The sequence below is a fragment of the Oncorhynchus mykiss genome, chromosome 32, assembly GCF_013265735.2.
Source record: "Oncorhynchus mykiss isolate Arlee chromosome 32, USDA_OmykA_1.1, whole genome shotgun sequence".
NCBI lineage: Eukaryota > Metazoa > Chordata > Actinopteri > Salmoniformes > Salmonidae > Oncorhynchus > Oncorhynchus mykiss.
In genome coordinates this window covers 29,606,588-29,627,100 of record NC_050572.1, presented here as the reverse complement: position 1 = coordinate 29,627,100, position 20,513 = coordinate 29,606,588, and the positions used below count along the sequence as shown (strand labels likewise).

At 43.9% G+C, this 20,513-nt stretch overlaps 1 protein-coding gene across 8 annotated transcripts in view; it reads left to right on the top strand.

Moving 5' to 3' along the window:
• LOC110488241 (A-kinase anchor protein 9) overlaps positions 1-20,513 on the top strand; it is a 123,554-nt gene that overhangs the window by 17,315 nt on the left and 85,726 nt on the right. For 7 of the 8 annotated variants that reach the window (XM_021560393.2, XM_021560392.2, XM_021560388.2 and 4 more), the window contains exons 2-10: positions 967-1,236; positions 4,569-4,613; positions 5,210-5,269; positions 6,212-6,361; positions 7,283-7,438; positions 12,132-12,329; positions 12,613-15,600; positions 17,037-17,123; positions 20,271-20,406. In XM_021560393.2, coding sequence (XP_021416068.2) covers positions 967-1,236; positions 4,569-4,613; positions 5,210-5,269; positions 6,212-6,361; positions 7,283-7,438; positions 12,132-12,329; positions 12,613-15,600; positions 17,037-17,123; positions 20,271-20,406 — 4,090 coding nt within the window. The remainder of the gene's footprint in view (positions 1-966; positions 1,237-4,568; positions 4,614-5,209; positions 5,270-6,211; positions 6,362-7,282; positions 7,439-12,131; positions 12,330-12,612; positions 15,601-17,036; positions 17,124-20,270; positions 20,407-20,513) is intronic. The other variant, XM_021560391.2, reaches the window with a different exon arrangement.

Sequence of the window (20,513 nt, the reverse complement as noted above, 5' to 3'; positions counted from 1 at the left end):
GTGCCACTCCAGATTAACCTGGGATTGTTCACACACCCTCAATCTACGTTTGTTTCAAAGAAAGCCTGCCCCCTCAAGGGATATGGAAATGAAAGTCTGAAACTCGATGAAGGGAGCGCCGTGGTAGATTAGGATGGATTTTGGGCGACTTTTAGACTTTCGCTAATTCCAAAACCGCCATTTGCTTAAGTGGCATTTGGCCATCTTGGAGATTTACATGAATCCAGATGTAATCCTCCTTTCCTATCAAACAGTTTCTCTTCCATTTCTTACTAAAGACATCACTTTGCACACTAATATTTAGGGGAGGGGGGACAATTGTAAACGGCGAAAGCTTTAAGGGGTGGTGAAAACAGCAGTTTATCCATATACCAAATTACCAATGCGTTTAAGTCATTAGATGTTTGACATATAGGGAGTTTAAAAAATGTAATCCATTTAGCGGGTATTTAAAAGATTAGGGGTAGCCACAACAGGAAGCTAACTGTTGGTCATTAGGGGCCTATGTACGGTAAGGATTCACATTTGCATCCGAGGTTGCTAGCGCCGGGACGCATGCAATGTTTCACATGAGCTTTACCAAGCTATGTAGCACTACTGTAGGTATTTCTTCTCTTGTAGATTTTTTTTCCCCAGAACCTTTTTGAATTTGAAACACCAACTAAGGTAGTTGATTCTTGGGTAGGCCTCATCTATCAGAAAAGGCTAATTGAACTAATCATCAAAGATAATTTGACGTTGATTGCGGTTGCTTTTTTAAAGGAATGTAAAGTGTAGCATTTAGCCTATAGATGTAGTATAGTCAGTGTTCAGTGTAGCATAGCCTCTAGCCTTAATAAACCTAGAATTTGGCTAAATTTGTTGGACTGCTTTTTAATCAGTGCAGACACACTGTAATCTCTGTATTTAACCTCACTGACCCTGCCTTGCCTGTTGTCTGCTTTTCCTCTCCCTGTGTGACCCCAGTTGGCTGAGTACCGGCAGAGGAAAGCTCATGCCGACAGACAGAAGAAGAAGCAGAAGAAGAAAAAGAGGAGAGAAACAGACGACAACCCGGGTGGGGATGGACCGGGGAGAGGGGAGGCCGAGCAGGAGTTAGATCAGTCAGTGGGGGAGGGGAATGGGGGGGGGGTAGGAAGAAGAGGGGAACTGGACCCCCCTACCACAGAGTTTACCTTCGCCAGGACCCTGCACAGTGGTGAGACGGTCAAACACGACCAGACGTACACCATAGAGGTAAGGCCAAAAACTTCTCTACCATCCCTAACCATTGATTTACCATTTGAATTGAGCTTCTCCTAGCGTGCAGCCTTGCTTGATTTGGAGAGTCTACGTTGAAAAGACTATAGAAGAAACTGGCTTGGCTCAGTAGTGTGAAAAGGGATGAGAACTGCTACCTCTCCTGGCCCTGAAATTACAGTTTATTAAAATGATATTGGTCTTCTGCGCTGAATATATCACAAGGGTGAATTGATTGAGCTAATCAACCACTCATCAAGACCTAGATTAGATGGATCATGTATTTTAGTTCTAGGTTCTTTTTTTGCTGATGCTATGTTGAAGTAGCCTAATGTGTGTAGGGATACATTGTAAGCAGTAGTAGCCTATATTTATGTGGCTTCCTGTATTGTCCATACTGATCCTCAAGGGAAAGATCATGGTAACTTGAATCACAAATATGAATTAACACTAAATGTGCTCTTTACTTCTAAAGCATTGGAACAGTTTTTAAGATGCACATTTTAATTGCTTGGCTTGAAAAAGTATGATAATTTATGCACTCACTACTGTAAGTTTCTCTGGAAAGAGTATCTGCTAAATGACTAAGATGTACATGTGAAATGTTGAATAGAACATTGGATAATAAAATGCTGTCCAAACATGACATAAAAAGGTTTTGGTAATCACGCATATTCACTGCCTGATAAGGGATTCACATTTTGTTGCATAAAAGACATTGTCTGAATCCGTTCGAGCAGAATGAGCAGTGTCTCAAGTCTTAGATAACAGTCTCTAGAATCAACCTATGCGTTGCTATGAGCGACTTTTGTGAGTGCCGATTTTCAAAGGCGCAATATTGAAGCAGCGTTTCCCAAACTCTTTCCTCAGGGCCCTAAGCGGTGACCCTTTTGATTTTTGCCCTAACACTACACAGCTGATTCAAATGATCAAAGGTTGATTATTTGAATCAGCTGTGTAGTGCTAGGGCAAAAAACAAAACTTGCACCCCGTGGGGTCCCTAGGACCAAGTTTGGGAAACTCTGGGTTAAAGGGATGAACAGTGGAGCAGCCAATAAGTGTCCTTGTTAGTGCTGTGTTACCTCTTGATTTGCTGAATTTAACACCTGAGTTACAGCTGGCAAACTGCATTTCTTTTATTTATGTGAATATTGTTATTGTGCTAGAGGGTTGGGTTGGAGTATTCTTTCAACTTTGGTTAGATAATGAGCAAAATAATAACCAAAAAGATAAGTAAGGATTTGGTGAAAATGTTGTTCATACTTCTTTTCCAATCTCTTCAGACATTTCTCTATAAAGCTTAATTGCAAGGTTGCTCAATGATTCTCTCCCTCGTTCAAATGACCGTCTTATCCTGTCATTTTTAATATAGCTCGCCGATACATCATCAATGTGAAATAATTTCTGTTTCACAGACAGTCGGCAAGCCCCTCACAACCTTGAGCACATTCACAAGCATCAACCAGACTGTATGCACCATGCCACCCCCAACTCTGCACCTACACCGAACAATGCAAACTCCTCTCTTTTCTCCCTCCCTTCTGTTCCTTTGTACTACTTGTGTCACGAACCGCATTAATAGTTTTCATTCCCTCTTTTGCTGAAAACCACACAGTATTTCTTCTCTCCTTACCACCCGAATGTGACTAGGAAATGATGGGTTGCCGTGGCAACAGAATTGCCTTTAAACTGTTTAAGCCTCCTCATTCTTTGGTTGGAGAGCTTTGTGGCCTTGCAGCACAAAATGGACCCGGAGGTGATTGAATAGAGTGGCTGCTTCCTGTCTTTTCTTTTGGTGGTCGGTATTCTTGATGTATTGCTCAGCACTTTCTCCTACTGTATTTCTATAGGCATGCAGACATTTTGAGCAGCACCTGTTTGTCATGAATTTCCACTTCTGTCATTAATGATAACATTTTCGTAGGTCCAAGATGCTCATGAGTTTAGACTCATGCCTTTGAGTTCAGACTTATCTGAATCCATATTTGTAATAATGAGACTGATAAATGGTTCAAACATTTAGTTAAAACCATTTTGTTTTTAGTCTGTTTCTTCTCCAAACAATGGGTTTTCATTTCCAAGACAAAGGGTGTAATTGGCCCTGGGCGCACCATTGAATGAACACTGAGACGTTCTAAGTAGCCATACAACTTCCCTTGCAGAGAGGGGTTGCTGTGGAAACACCAGCTTCAAAGTGTTCCCCTCCAAGCCACTTGTATAGGCAGACTGGTTCACAGAGATCTGTGCGAGAGCTAACCATAATTCCATTGAAAAGAAGCTGTCTTATAAAAGTAGGTTGCACCCGGTTATTGAATGTGGCACCCCATGCTTCCAAAATGCCCCAATGAATGTAGGTCAAACGGGTTGACAGCATTTGGCATCGCCATAATTAACCCATTCTTCTCCCGAAACTGACCAGAACTGGCGGCACAAAGGCTAATCGGAAATGAGAGGACAATAGCCTTGTCATATCATGAACAGCAGAATTCTAACTGTACACTCAATATTGACCTAGGATGGGCTTGTTTTAGCTAAAACTGCATACTCATGTTGTGGTCCATCAGTTTTAACTTTGAAGCTTTGTTTTTCCCTATGCTTGTTTTTAAAATTATATTTAAAAATGTATTCATTTTTTGCCCCTTTTTCTCCTGAATTTCATGATATCCAATTGGTAGTTAGTCTTGTCCCATCGCTTCAACTTCCGTAGGGACTCAGGAGAAACACACCCTGCCAAGCCGCACTGCTTTTTGACACACTGCTCGCTTAACCCGGAAGCCAGCAGCACCAATGTGTCCGAGGAAACACCGTCCAACTGGTGACCGTGTCAGCGTGCATGCGCCCGGTCCGCCACAGGAACTATTGGCCTAATGCTCCATAAACTCGGACAATAAAAGCTCTCATTTAATTTCTCCTCGTCTTGCACCATGGTGTTCCAACTTTTAATCTTGGTCAAGTGAAATTAGCCCCTCTAGAATAGGCTCTAATGATCATGGCCATTATTCCATTGAAAAGGAGCTGTCTTATAAAAGTAGGCAAGAGTGCGATGGGACAAGGACATCCCGGCTGTCTAAACCCTCCCCTGACCCGTACGATGCTGGGCCAATTGTGAGCCACCTCGTGGGTCTCCCGGTCACGGCTGGCTGCGACACTGCCCGGATCGAACCCGGATCTGTAGTGACGCCTCTAGCATTTAGACCGCTGCACCTCTCGGGAGGCCCCATTCCCTCTGCTTGTTTGTGTGGGCCACTTGTACTGGTGACTATTATGGGGCCTATTATGGTCCTCCCCATGCAGGGTCTGATGAATCCTCTTCTTGTTTCCTATTTCAGCCAGATAGTGAAGTGTCCACCACAGCCGAAGACTACTCCTCCGAGGTGAGTTAACTTCGTCGTAGTTTACACCAGAGAACACTTTTAAATGGAGTTAATACACTGTACTTGAAGGGATAGTTCACCCAAATTGCAAAATGTCTTGTTATCGCACCTTAAAAAACTATTTCCCCTAGTGGTTAAGGTTCAGATTTGACAGAGGGTAAGCTGATCTTAGATCTGTTAATAAGGTCCTTTGCTAGGATTAGTGTTACGGTTTGGGGCTTAGGTCCTTGGACAGGCCTGCCTTTTCCCAGGTTGCCTTTTGGAACAGGCAATGTGACTTGGCTAGCTTGTTGCCAGACACTCAGCTCCCCAAGTCCCCGTCTGGCATTTATCTGAACTTGACAAGTCAAAGTAGTCCCGTCGCACCTCACCCCCTCCCCTCTTCTACAGAGCCGCCATTAAAAGCTTTGCCTGTGACACCGAGTTTAACGGTTTGGAGAAGGCGACAGTCATTACTTTAAAGCCTGACATGGACGACAGAACCAAAATTCTAAATTGAATTATATCCTTCACTCTGTGCTCTGTACACCAGTGAACAGTGGGAAGCTGAACCATGAAATCTCCCTGCTTTACCAAACAGTATTGTGAATTAACAGGTGAATGGCTGCCTTGAGATGACCGAGAACCCAATGGAGACTTACAAGGAGTTTATCTGGGTACAGTACAACAATTAAATAGGCAACCAGCTACTGTCTTTTTTTTTTTTTTTACTGTAACACTTTTGCTCTGTCTCCACACTGCATTCTGACCTCCTAACCCTGAGATTGTCCTCCGACTAACTCACTAACCAAGTTGCTTTTTATTCTCTACTGCTGGAATCCTCAGTGTGCGCTTGTGAAGTGATTTTGATTCAAGGCCAGGAACTACAGTGCAGCATTGTCCGTGGGTTGCTGCCGTCATACTTTAACTTTTACACCCCATTTTAACAGCAGAGATGGGGAGTATGGAATGGGGTCTGCTTGACATTCCAGATGTGTAAATTACTCTGGAAGTCAGACCAGAAAGAGGAAAACAGAGGGAGGAAGAGAAGTAGAAAGAGGGATTGGAGGATGGAATGGTGAAGTGGCTAGAGAAGAGGGCGTTGGACAGGGATGCAAGAGCTGTTCATTTGCCAAGGCACACGGGTAATCCTGCCATTTGCAGGCAGGAAGAGGGAGGGATGGAGGGAGAGAGAAAAGGGAGAAGGAGGGGACAGAGTGAGTGACAACAAATGCAGTGATTGACTGTTTCTGCTTGAGAGTAAAGAAGTAAAATCCTTCTGAGGAGGAAAAGAAGAGAGAGCGAGGTAGAAAAATGCAGAGAGTGTGACGGATTAAGCGAAGAGTAGTGAAGTACAGAGGTAAAGCGAAAGAGGGCACCATTATCAGCACCGTGCTCTTTAATGGCTGCCAGGTCTTTGGCGGTTTTGGATGTTGGCTAGTTAATTTCTACCATTCCCCTCAGTACTGTGATGGCCTTGGATGCTAACTAATGGCTTCAGTGGTGGTTTTGTAGGTTAGCTAAATGCTAAGCTAGCTACCATTTCCCCCTCCATTCTGTGTCAGTTTTGGATGTTAGGTAATTGCTAATCTAGCCACTTCTTCCCCCCCCCACAACAGGAGGAAGTGGGCTCTGTTCAGCAGGAGGCGAGGGGTGGAAGTGTACAGGTCATGGAGGAAGAGCTGGCTGCCAAGACTCTGGCGGTAGAGGAGCTGAGCCGAGAGCTGGAGGAATTTAGAGTGGCTTTCGGCTCAGAGGGGGTACAACAGGTAATATGCGCTCTGTGTATGAAGGAATTAAGATTGGTAGTTAGAAAGTAGTAGATAACCTGCTTCACCTGTCATCTGCAACTGTTCATGAAACATTAACATTTGTTGTAGTGTGTGTTTATGAGTCTTAATTCATCAACCAGATTGCATAAGGGGTTGGCCTTGCTGAGCCCACACTAAGGGGCTGACCTTCATTTGAGGGTGCAGCTCTCATATTGATAATAATTTTGCTACCCAGCAGGAGTCACTGTTAAAAGTTATGATTAATATTTCCTTTTTTCACTTCTGTGGTTCTCTATTTCAATAATTTGTATAGTTTTGTAGTTTAGGCCTACTTATTTTCATTCTTATCTGTCAAGGAACCTATTTCTAAGCATGTATATACTGATATTCAGATTACAACTTAAATATATGAGATTTCTGTGAAGATCAAGTGAATTGTCAAACACACGGAACAAGTACATATAAACTATTCTTGGTATTTCCCTTTTCAATGGAATGCATCCCTTTTCTTGTTTGGTTTAAAAACATTGATTGGTGGTTGTATTACCATACATACTCCTTTAAATGGGGAGCATGGGTAGCCTAGTGGTTAGAGCGTTGCAAGTTCAAATCCCCGAGCTGACAAGGTACAAATCTGTCGTTCTGCCCCTGAACTGGCAGTTAACCCACTGTTCCTAGGCCGTCATTGAAAATAAGAATTTGTTCTTAACTGTCTTGCCTAGTTAATTAAAGGTAAAATAAAATAAATCACCTCTACCCTTAAATAACACAACTAGCTACTTCTGTTTTTGAGACCACATTTTGTCTTTATCAAGTCAAGCCAGTGTACTGTTTTCTTTGTCATACTAAAGTGTGACTTGTGAATCACTGATGTTTATTATGCAAGGTATACACACTGCACTTCTTTTTCTCCTCCAGCTGCAGGACTTCAAGGCTGCCTTAAAGCAGCGAGATGGCATCATCACCCAACTCACAGCCAATCTGCAGCAGTCTCGCAAAGAGAAGGACGAGGTCATGAGGGAGTTCTTGGAGATGACTGAGCAGAGCCAGAAACTGCACATTCAGTTCCAGCAGGTAAGACATCCTTGTCTAATCTATACACCACCACATTACACTATATCATATTATCCCACCCTAGTCTATAATACAAGAAGAAAACACTACCGTTCAAAAGTTTGGGGTCACTTAGAAATGTCCTTGTTTTTTAAAGAAAAGCTCATTTTTTTGTCCGTTTAAAATAACATCAAATTGATCAGAAATACAGTGTAGACGTTATTGTTGTAAATGACTATTGTAGCTGGAAACGGCAGAATTGTTTTAAAATGGAATATCTACATAGGCGTACCAGGGCCCATTGTCAGCAACCACTCCTGTGTTCCAATGGCACGTTATTAGCTAATCGAAGTTTATCATTTTAAAAGGCAAATTGATCATTAGAAAACCCTTTTGCAATGATGTTAGCACAACTGAAAACTGTTGTCCTGATTAACGAAGCAATAAAATTGGCCTTTAGACTAGTTGAGTATCTGGACATCAGCATTTGTGGGTTCGATTACAGGCTCAAAATGTCCAGAAACAAAGCACTTTCTTCTGAAACTTGTCAGTCTATTCTTGTTCTGAGAATGAAGGCTATTCCATGCGAGAAATTGCCAAGAAACTGAAGATCTCATAAAACGCTGTGTAATACTCCCTTCCCAGAACAGCACAAACTGGCCCTAACCAGAATAGAAATAGGAGTGGGAGGCCCTGGTGTACAACTGAGCAAGAGGACAAGTACAGTTTGAGAAACCGATGGCTCAAGTCGTCAACTGTCAGCTTCATTAAATGGTACCCGCAAAACACCAGTCTCAACGTCAACAGTGAAGATGCGACTCTGGGATGCTGGCCTTCTAGGCAGAGTTTCTCTGTCCAGTGTCAGTGTTATTTTGCCAATCTTAACATTTTATTTTTATTGACCAGTCTGATATATGGCTTTTCTTTGCAACTCTGCCTAGATGGCCAGCATCTCGGAGTCGCCTCTTCACTGTTGATGGTGAGACTAGTGTTTTGCAGGTACTATTTAATGAAGCTGCCATTTGAGGACTTGAGGCGTCTGTTTCTCAAACTAAACACTGTTTTCTAATGATCAATTAGCCTTTTAAAATGATAAACTTGGATTAGCGAACACAACGTGCCATTGGAACACACGAGTGATGGTTGTTGATAATGGGCATCTGTACGTAGGTAGTCCATAAAAAATCTGCTGTTTCCAGCTACGATAGTCATTTACAACATTAACAATGTCTACACTGTATTTCTGATAAATTTGACGTTACTTTAATGGACAAAAAATGTGCTTTTCTTTAAAAAACAAGGACATTTCTAAGTGACCCCAAACTTTTGAATGGTAGTGTGTGTGTGTGTGTGTGTGTGTATATATATATGTATGTAAACTCAGCAAAAAAAGAAACTGTCAACTTAACATGTATAAATATTTGTATGAACATAAGATTCAACAATTGAGGCATAATCTGAACAAGTTCTACAGACATGTGACTAACATATATGGAATAATGTGTTCCTGAACAAAGGGGGGGGGGTGATGTCATGTCAGGCTGAGATGAGCGTTGAGATTGCCTGCAATGCACAGCATTGAGATTGCCTGCAATGACAACAAGCGCAGTTCGATGATGCTGTGACACACCGCCCCAAACCATGACGAACCCTCCACCTTCAAAAAGATCTCACTCGAGTACAGGCCTCGGTGTAATGCTCATTCCTTCGATGATATAAGCGAATTTGACAATCAGCCCTGGTGAGACAAAACTGTGACTCGAGCACAAAAAGAGCACTTTTTGCCAGTCCTGTATGGTCCAGCGACGGTGGGTTTGTGCCCATAGGCAGCGTTGTTGCCGGTGAAGTCTGGTGAGGACCTTTCTTTCAACAGGCCTACAAGCCCTCAGTCCAGCCTCTCTCAGCCTATTGTACTCTAAGTACTCCAAAGTAATTCTGCTTTGAAAGTTGATGATAAACTCACTTTTGAGAAAATTACCTTTGAATGTTTTGGTATCTAGTGAAGAGCTCTTTGTCTACTCCCATTCAGCATCGTTCACACTGTCTTAAGCTTTTGCCCCACCCATCTCGTTTTGCTCTCGGTGCGTTCAGAGCACGCACTTGATGCTCTGGCCGATGATTTGTTTAACTCCTGGATAACATGACAACAGTTTAACGAGCTCTGCTGGCAACAATTTAATTTGGCTTTTTTGCTGAAGTTTACTGACACCGGCCATATTCAACGGGTGTTGTACACTTTAGCTTAAGACATGTATCTAGCTCGCTAGCTAGCTAGGTTAACAGGAACCTAGCTAGGTAAACGACGTGTAAGATCACACATATCACGTAACGTTAGCTAACGCGCCAGCCAGCTAATGTTAGCTAGTTAAACAACAATGAACACAGTGCCAAATCATGTCATTACTACCCTGCATGAATCTGCTGGGAGCTAACCAACCAGATTCAATGCTAGCTAGCCAACATTGGGCTCTAACTAGCAAAGCAAATGGTTCTGGGATACGAATAGTACACATAACTTTAGCTAGGGAGCCAGCCAGCTAACATTAGTACAACATCTCTTTTAGCTATCATAAATCTAATTTTACTGAATTCGAAACTCGGTCCTCCAGAAAGTGGAGAGAAACACTTATGCAGCTCCACTACACAATACATTTTTTTTAAAAAGCAGCGTTTGACAGGATTACCATCAGGCTGACCAGCTCAAATAGACGGAAGCATTCTATATGGCAAACCAATCCTCTCTCCTCGGCTTGTCCAGCCCACTCATTATCCAGCCCATTCATTAGTGGGAAGGTTGCTGTCTGTTTCTGTGGTTTAACCAACAAGGCTCGTAATTTAACAATTTTATTCGTATTTACAGTTTTCATACAGGTTTGTAATTAAGGCACATGAAAGTTCACATGTTCCAGATGGCATTTCCACCACAAAAATGCATTTTGATAAAAAAAAAGAAGTTAAAATTGCTCACCTGTGAAGTCGGGACTTGCGACATGTGACCCGTTTCAGGAAACTAGGCATATGTACAGTACCAGTCCATAGTTTGGACACACCTACTCATTCCAGGGTTTTTCAATATTTTACTCATTTCTACATTGCCAAAAAAGTGTTAAACAAATCTAAATATATCGTTTCGCCACCCTTTGCCTTGATGATAGCTTTGCATACTCTTGACATTCTCTCAACCAGCTTCATGAGTTAGTCACCTGGAATGCATTTAAATTAACAGGTGTGCCTTGTTAAAAGTTAATTTGTGGATTTTCTTGACTTAATGCGTTTGAGCCAATCAGTTGGGTTGTGACAATGCAGGGGTGGTGTACAGAAGATAGCCCTATTTGGTAAAAAACCAAGTCCATATTATGGCAAGAACAGCTCAAATAAGCAAAGAGAAATGACAGTACATCGTTACTTTAAGACATGAAGGTCAGACAATGCGGACAATTTCCGGAACTTTGAAAGATTCTTCAAGTGCTTGCAGGAAGCAAAAACCATCAAACGCTATGATGAAACTGGCTCTCGTGAGGACCGCCACAGGACAGGGAGACTCAGAGTTATCTCTGCTGCAGAGGATACGTTCATGAGTGTTAACTGTACCTCAGATTGCAGCCCAAATAAGTGCTTCACAGAGTTCAAGTAACAGACACATCAACACCAACTGTTCAGAGGAAACTGCGTGAATCAGGCCATCATGGCGAAATTACTGCAAAGAAACCACTACTAAAGGACACCAATAAGAAGATACTTGCTTGGGCCAAGAAACACGAGCAATGGACATTAGACCGGTGGAAATCTGTCCTTTTGGTCTGAGTCCAAATTTGGGATTTTTGGTTCCAACCCGTGTCTTTGTGAGATAAAAAGTAGGTGAACGGATCTCCGCATGTATGGTTCCCACCGTGATGCACGGAGGTGTTGTGATGGTGTGGGGTTGCTTTGCTGGTGACACTGTCAGTGATTTATTTCGAATTCAAGGCACACTTAACCAGCATGGCTACCACAGCATTCTGCAGCGATACGCCATCCCATCTGGTTTGTGCTTAGTCCCACTATCATTTGTTTTTCAACAGGACAATCACCCAACACACCTCCAGGCTATGTAAGGGCTATTCAACCAAGAAGGAGCGTGATGGAGTGCTGCATCAGATGACCTGGCCTCCACAATCACCCAACCGCAACCCAATTGAGATGGTTTGGGATGAGTTGGACCACGGAGTGAAGGAAAAGCAGCCAACAAGTACTCAGCATATGTGGGAACTCCTTCAAGGCTGTTGGAAAAGCATTCCTAATGAAGGGGCTCCCGAGTGACGCAGCGGTCTAAGGCACTGCATCTCAGTGCTAGAGGCGTCACTACAGCCCCCGGTTCGATTCCCGGCTGTATCACAACTGGCCGTGATTTGGAGAACCATCGGGCGTTTGCAAAATTTCGGTATCCTTCCCTAGTTTTCCATAGAACCTTGTTGGAATATTCCTTTAATCCTCCAACCGGGATTTCTGAAAAACCGGGGAATTTGGGGAAAGTTACTGGAATTTTGCAACTCTAGGTTAGACATACCTGTGCTAGTCCTATGCAATCTTATTCTGTCTCAAGCTTTACCCTGCTCTATCAACATTTAATGGATTTTTATTACCCTTCTAATAATTATACAACAGATGTGGTGGTGATATTGTTGTTTTCCCCAATTTTCATGGGAACATGAACACCCTCTGGTTTGATTGACAGCTGCAGGCAGGCGAGACACTGAGGAACACCAGCCACAGCAGCACAGCACAGGACCTCCTGCAGTCCAAGCAGCAGCTTGTCCAATACCAGCAGCAGCTGGAGGAGATGGATGGCCAGGTCAGAGCGCAGCAAATGATGAGCAAGGAGCATCTGCTGCATGTCAGCCAGCTCCAGCACCGGCTCAACGAGGCTGAGATGGTGAGACGGCTGCGTATTTGGTGTTAGTCAATGCCTGTCATTCAGGTGAAAATGTCTGCTTGTATGAAATGTATTGATCTATTCAATGGATCTCTTTTAAAGGTGGTTGATTACAGGGTGCATTTTGAAATCTGATTACATTTCTTACTATTATTAGCTTATTACCTTACAAAAACATAATTTAGTTAAGGGCTGTTTTGTAGAAGTTTAAACCGTTTTAGTATGAGATTTGAAATATATTTGACATTTTACCTGTATGTCTAATTCTTACTTTCCCTCACAGGTGGGAAGAAGAACAGAAGAATCATTTGCACAAAGGTTAAATGAGAAAGACCTGCTGATTTCGGAACAAACTGCAATAATAACAGAACATGAGCGTACACTGACCATGCTCAAGGTGGAGCTTACACAGGTGGGAAGGATGACTGAGGAGACTTTTGCACAGAAGATGAACGAGAAAGAACTGCTGATTGCCGAGCAAGAGAGAGTCATGTCAGAACATGACTCCTCCCTCCACCAGCTAAAGGGTGAGTTGACGGCCTCTGAGAAATGCTTAAACGGCCTCAACCAGCAAATGTCCTCAAAGGCTCAAGAGCTAGAGAGCTGTAAGAGGGACTTGGATAACTGTAAGAGGGACTTAGAGTGCACTAAGAGTGAGTTGAATAGCTGTAGGGTTGAGCTGGAGAGCAGTAAGGGTGAGTTGGATAGCTGTAGGGTTGAGCTGGAGGGCAGTAAGGGTGAGTTGGATAGCTGTAGGGTTGAGCTGGAGAGCAGTAAGAGTGAGTTGAATAGCTGTAGGGTTGAGCTGGAGAGCAGTAAGAGTGAGTTGAATAGCTGTAGGATTGAGCTGGAGAGTAGTAAGGGTGAGTTGGATAGCTGTAGGGTTGAATTGGAGAGCAGTAAGGGTGAGTGGAATAGCTGTAGGAATGAGTTAGAGTCATGCAGGTGCGAACTCTCAGCCTCTAGGCAGAAGGAGCGGATGTCCTCCAGTGAAATCCAGCAGCTAATGGGCACTGTGGAAGATCTCCAGAAGCGATGCCATCAGGGGAGCCTGTCAGAGAGCGACACCTTCCAGAGAATAGAGGAGGACTCAGCCCGCAGGCTGGAACATCTTCGGGCAGAGCTAGATGAGATGTACGGTGAGCAGATCGTCCAGATGAAGCTGGAACTTCGCTTGCAGCACTCTGCGGCCCTGGAGCGGGTCACGGAGCAGCATCGCGAAGATCTAGCACTTCTAAGAGCTCAGCAACCCGCGCCCAGTCCCAGTCCCGAGGTGGTGATTGAGCTTAAGGGCAAGATCGCAGAGCTTCAGCAGAGGCTCCTAGAGGCCCAGGCTCTCCATGAGAAGGCCAGACAGGAGCTGACCCAGGTGGCGCAGGAGAAGCTCAACCTTCAGGCTCAGGTGACTGACCTGCTCCAGGACCTCCGCTCAGCCCATGCCAAAATGGAGCAGGCCTCCCATACCTTTGCTGTCCATGAGCGTTGTCGTGGTGATCTGCAGCGCTTCCAGGAAACCATTGATGACCTGAAGGCCCAGCTAGCTGCCGCTGCAGAGTCAGCAGAAGAGATTGAGGCCAAGCACGAGTCGGAGACAACCAACTACAAGATCAAACTGGAGATGATGGAGCGTGAAAAGGATGCAGTGCTGGACCGCATGGCAGAGTCACAGGAGTCGGAACTGGAGAGGCTGAGGACACAGCTCCTCTTCAGCCACGAGGAAGAACTCATTCTCCTTCGGGAGGATCTCCAGAGGGAAAGCCATCTCAACGCTGAGAACCTCCTCAACGAGGCATCCATTCGGCACAGCCGATCCCTGGAGGAACTGCGGAACGGTTACGAGGTCAAGCGGGACGAGCTGTTACACCAAATTGTTGCACTGAAAGACGACCTAAAGATGGCACTGCACAGCTCAAAAGCCGAAGAGCTGGTGGCGCAACTCAAGGAGCTTCAGTTGGAGGTTGAGGAACTGCGAAAGCGTGGAGAAGAAAGTGTCAGAATGGAAAGGGATCTCCAAATGCTGTTGAAAAAGAACGAGTTGCTAGAAAATGAGTCCAAGGAAAGAGAAAAGAGCTGGGACAACAAATGGAGGGGGCAGGAGTCAGAAAATAGGATTTTGATGGAAACCAACAACACCATGAAAGAGGAAGTGGAGTCCAAGACAAAACAAATTAAATCTCTCACCACAGAAAATGAACAAAAGCAGCGACAAGTGGTAGAGTTGCAAGAGGAGATTGAAAAGCAAAGGAACACATTCTCTTTTGCCGAAAAGAACTTTGAGGTGAACTATCAGGAGCTCAATGAGGAGTATACGTGCCTTGTTGAGGTAAAGGCGCAGTTGGAAGAGAGGATTCTCAAGGAGACACTTGTGTTTGAGTCTCAACTTGCCAGCCTTCAGTCGCAGATTCAGGAGCTGAGGGAGAGCAAGGAAAATATCCAAATGGAGGACAACGGCAGTGCTTCGATAGAGAAAGACACTACTGAGCTGATGGAGAAGCTGAAGGTATCTCTGACAGAAAAGGAGGAACTCGCAGTGAGGCTGTCTGAAGTTACCGAGCAGCTGACTGTTACAGAAGGCGAATTGGATGAGCTGGAAGGAGAGCTCAGTCAGGTCAAGAGAGAAAACAAAGAGGTCATTGCCCAAAACGAAAACCTTGAGGAAGAGCTCGAAAGAGAACGGGAGACTCTGAAGGAGAGAAAGGGAGAGATGGAACTGCAGAGAGAGGAGGGAGGGAGAGCTGCTCTGAGCCAAGCACATCTCCAACAGAGAGAGCAGCCTGTTCAGTCTGCAGTCCTAGCTTGCTCCATCAAGGATCATCATCTCCAGATCGAATCTCTCCAAGGGGAGGTAGAGGTGCTCCGCTCCTCCTTACATGCCGCCGAAATAGAGCGAGATCGCCTCCGGCACACCCCGGAGGCTCGGCACCAGAGCCAAACACTCGCTCCGTCTGCAGCCCCATCTCAGGTCTCGACTGTGGGGGAGGGACCTGTTGAGCATAGCTCCGCTGTAGAGCCTTCAGCCTCTGGGTCAGACAGGCGCAAGACACAGCAGCGGCGAGGCAAGAAGAAACGGCAGAGCTCTGCCCAATCCAAAGAGAAGAGAGAGAAGGAGGAGGTGGTGGAGAGAAACAAAGCTGGAGGTTCTACTGCTGCAGCAGAGCGGGAGTCGCGGGCTCAGATGGAGAGCCAGGTTCCGTCGAGCTCACAGCAGAGGACCGGGGAGGAGGACTCCAGCTTCGGGTACCCCGGAGAGCGAGACGACATTGGGAAGCAGGTAGGCATTCACACGCAGCAGCTACTGCTGCAGTCCTCTTAGCTGGAATGGCCCCCACTACCGAAACGTTAAGTGCCTTGCTGAATTGCTGTCTTTTTATGTCTCTCTCGCAATCCCTGCCTTTTTATAAGTTTGATGAAACAATCTTTCTGATTGAACTGTTAATGTTTTATAGAGCATTTTCATTCGTCTTATGTTAATGCTCAGTACATAATTCACTATTGTTGAAATAACCAGGTTAACAGTTGATCACGTTCACATCCAGTACTACGTAACGATGTATCATTACTCCCTTGTTAAATCTTAGAAGTGTTGATCGTTACTTGATATAGGTGACTGGTATCTGTATTCATACGCTGCGTAGACTGAACCGAAGGCTTATTTAAAAACCTGGCTGAGGTGAGGTTTGCCTGTTCTAGCACTGACGTTTTCTTTTTTCATTCAGCCTGTGACTCTAGTGATTGATAGGCTTGATTACAAAGCACCTGACAGATGCTGGCTCTCATGGGTACACCCTTAGGTAAAAAGAGGCTCAATATTTTGTCTTTGGTTGTCAGACCACACATACCACTCATTGTAAAGCAGGAGAAGCTGAAGGGGGAGCGTCAATTGGTTCAATGCACAGAGAGTCTGGAGGAGAGCCTGTTGCATAAACACAGAGTATTGACGCTCCACTCCATGTAACATTGTCAGATTGTTTAAATTATTACGCTGAAATCACCAAGTTTACTCAAGCTGTTATGTAAGAATTATATTCTGTGACAACTATTCTCTTCAAAGATTAAAAAGAGCATGAAAAGACATGAAGTGTACGTCGTTATCTTTCACGAATGTCTTTCTCTCGCTTTTATGTAGAGAAATGTATACATTGTAGTTTCTTTCCGTCCTGCAGGGAGTAAGTGCTCAAAGGTGAGAAGCCATTTTATGTCACAGCCACTCATATGTGTCTCACCTGTATTATACATGTCCAAGGCTTCACCTCAGTAGAGCATTGTCAAAGATGCACAGCATTTGTCCCTCATCTTGCATCAGTGTTCAATTTCTCTTACTGGGAAGGACCCCTTAATAGACTACACACAGTAGCATCTTCATGAGCATCTTCATAAGCAACATTTACATCAATATTTATAAATTACTTTATAAAAACAACTTAATGGTGCTATTGCCTCTTGTTCTTGGTATCAGTACTGTGTGCAAGTGAAGTACACCATATTTGAGATGACATAGTATTCATTGATATTAATGAATTGCTAATAAAAGATGTTGTGAAATGCTTCCGAAGCTGTCTTAATGTTTACAGTGTAGCCTTCTCAGTAAGCGCGTCATTGTGTTATAAGCCATACGCGTTGTCGCCAGACCTCATCAACACTGTTAACATGTGTTTTATATTCACATGTTTAAACTCTTGTTACAATGGCTACCTTTTCTCTTTTCAGGGGAAGAGAGTAGATGGGATGGAGTGTCGGGCGGACCATGTAGCGAAGCGAGAGGAGGACGACAGGGACAACGAGACCATAGAGCATGTAAATGTCACCTGAGCTCACATCCGCCTGTGCTTTTAGCTCCGGCCTGAGTGGCTGCCTTTGATCCATCAGAGAGTAGTACAGCGGGTTTGGAAGGTCAATCAACAGGTGGCAAAGCTTCATAGAGAAACTATGGGCACCCAGTAGTAAGACTGTGATGAAAGGCAAAGCTTTTCTTTTGTCACCGATTTTTATTTTCAAGAGTCATATGCTTGGTTGTTATTGTGTCAGAAAGTGTTGTACTGCCCAGACTGTGCTAATAATCAGTGTGAAATAACCAAAGTAAGAACTATGAATTTGTTTAGGAAGTTGCAGTATGCAATTATTCAATCTCTGTTTCATAGCAGTATTTGCCAAAGAACAGGATCATATTCTACATAGCTACATGCATTAGGCTACCAGGCATGTGCTTGACATCAATTTGATGTCCTACTGTAATATTTATAGTATAGCGCTTAAATTGGTTGGATCAATTCTTGTCTTACAAAGCACTATGAAAACAACAGTGTTGCCAACCAACACAAAAACACTGTGCACAGCAAAATGCATTGTCATCAAAATAAAAGAAAATCACAATTTCACGTGAGTGTAGCTGCAACACATCTGCATTTACACATCCATCCACAGGCGGGCAAAAACCCTTGCCAGCTCCCCATTGTATTGCTGGCTGAAGAATGGATAACAGCTGGCCCCTCATTTGTTGTGCTAAAGCCCAGGTGCTCCCCCCTGTCTCGCGTATAAAATCTGAATCAGGGAAACAGGCATTCTCATTCAAACAAGGTGCTGGATGGACTGTCCATTTATATATTGTGGATACACCATTTGGAATGTTTGTTTAAAGGTTGTCACAAACCTGCTTGAAGTTCGTAACAAAAAGAATAACAAAATATATTTATTAACTGAAGTAAACTAAATACAATTAGCAATGGTGTGTGTTTGCGTGCATACATGTGATAATGAGGGGTGCCAAAGCAAACAAACAAAATTGCCACAAAAATGCCACAACCAAACTCTATCATTGTGTCTGCATGGAGAGAGTCTCCTCAATAATTGAGGAAGAGGTGTATTTATCCCGGGATACACCCGAGCCCAGGTGTGTCCCATTTCCCTGACGACCCTCCCGGCTCCGCCCACCGACATCCTATTAAGGAAAACGAGAGCAAAGAGAGAATTTGGCAGACAGAGTGGGATGGTGGTCACAAGGTACACTCAGCAATATGGCATCATACACAGCGGGCCGACTTCCTGCTTACAGATATCAACAACAACAGGCATGCCTACATTTGGAGGGGCCAATATTGGTTGACAATTGTGTTACCTCTATAACGGCATATTGCTAAGAATACCTTAAATTCATTGTGTGTAAGTTGCAACAAGTACATATAATCCTGTGGAATTTTTGTGTCCTACTCCTGAAACAATCAAATATTGTGTCACAGTAGGTAGACTGAGTGAGTATATACAGTGCCTTACGAAAGTATTCGGCCCCCTTGAACTTTGCGACCTTTTGCGACATTTCAGGCTTCAAATATAAAGATATAAAACTGTATTTTTTTGTGAAGAATCAACAACAAGTGGGACACAATCATGAAGTGGAACGACATTTATTGGATATTTCAAACTTTTTTAACAAATCAAAAACTGAAAAATTGGGCGTGCAAAATTATTCAGCCCCTTTAGTTTCAGTGCAGCAAACTCTCTCCAGAAGTTCAGTGAGGATCTCTGAATGATCCAATGTTGACCTAAATGACTAATGATGATAAATACAATCCACCTGTGTGTAATCAAGTCTCCGTATAAATGCACCTGCACTGTGATAGTCTCAGAGGTCCGTTAAAAGCGCAGAGAGCATCATGAAGAACAAGGAACACACCAGGCAGGTCCGAGATACTGTTGTGAAGAAGTTTAAAGCCGGATTTGGATACAAAAAGATTTCCCAAGCTTTAAACATCCCAAGGAGCACTGTGCAAGCGATAATATTGAAATGGAAGGAGTATCAGACCACTGCAAATCTACCAAGACCTGGCCGTCCCTCTACACTTTCAGCTCATACAAGGAGAAGACTGATCAGAGATGCAGCCAAGAGGCCCATGATCACTCTGGATGAACTGCAGAGATCTACAGCTGAGGTGGGAGACTCTGTCCATAGGACAACAATCAGTCGTATATTGCACAAATCTGGCCTTTTATGGAAGAGTGGCAAGAAGAAAGCCATTTCTTAAAGATATCCATAAAAAGTGTCGTTTAAAGTTTGCCACAAGCCACCTGGGAGACACACCAAACATGTGGAAGAAGGTGCTCTGGTCAGATGAAACCAAAGTTGAACTTTTTGGCAACAATGCAAAACATTATGTTTGGCGTAAAAGCAACACAGCTCATCACCCTGAACACACCATCCCCACTGTCAAACATGGTGGTGGCAGCATCATGGTTTGGGCCTGCTTTTCTTCAGCAGGGACAGGGAAGATGGTTAAAATTGATGGGAAGATGGATGGAGCCAAATACAGGACCATTCTGGAAGAAAACCTGATGGAGTCTGCAAAAGACCTGAGACTGGGACGGAGATTTGTCTTCCAACAAGACAATGATCCAAAACATAAAGCAAAATCTACAATGGAATGGTTCAAAAATAAACATATCCAGGTGTTAGAATGGCCAAGTCAAAGTCCAGACCTGAATCCAATCGAGAATCTGTGGAAAGAACTGAAAACTGCTGTTCACAAATGCTCTCCATCCAACCTCACTGAGCTCGAGCTGTTTTGCAAGGAGGAATGGGAAAAAAATTCAGTCTCTCGATGTGCAAAACTGATAGAGACATACCCCAAGCGACTTACAGCTGTAATCGCAGCAAAAGGTGGCGCTACAAAGTATTAACTTAAGGGGGCTGAATAATTTTGCACGCCCAATTTTTCCGTTTTTGATTTGTTAAAAAAGTTTGAAATATCCAATAAATGTCGTTCCACTTCATGATTGTGTCCCACTTGTTGTTGATTCTTCACAAAAAAATACAGTTTTATATCTTTATGTTTGAAGCCTGAAATGTGGCAAAAGGTCGCAAAGTTCAAGGGGGCCGAATACTTTCGCAAGGCACTGTACATTCTGGTGTATCTAATTTTATGCTCGCTCCACTCTTGTCTATTTGTGAAGGTGGAGTGCAGGCTGCAGCTGGAGGCCCAGCGGATCAGCCTGTCTCAGATACACGCTGCGCAGCTGGAGCTGCTCCGGGAGCAGACAGACGCCCGTGCCTGCATACTTGAGCTGGGCCGCCTCAAAGAACCAAGGGGTGCGGGCTTGTGTGTTTCACTGTGCGTGCGCACATGCATTTTTCATTGTGTGTGTGTATCTGGGGTTTTGAAGCTAGATGGGCCACATTGAAGTTTTTTTTTATCT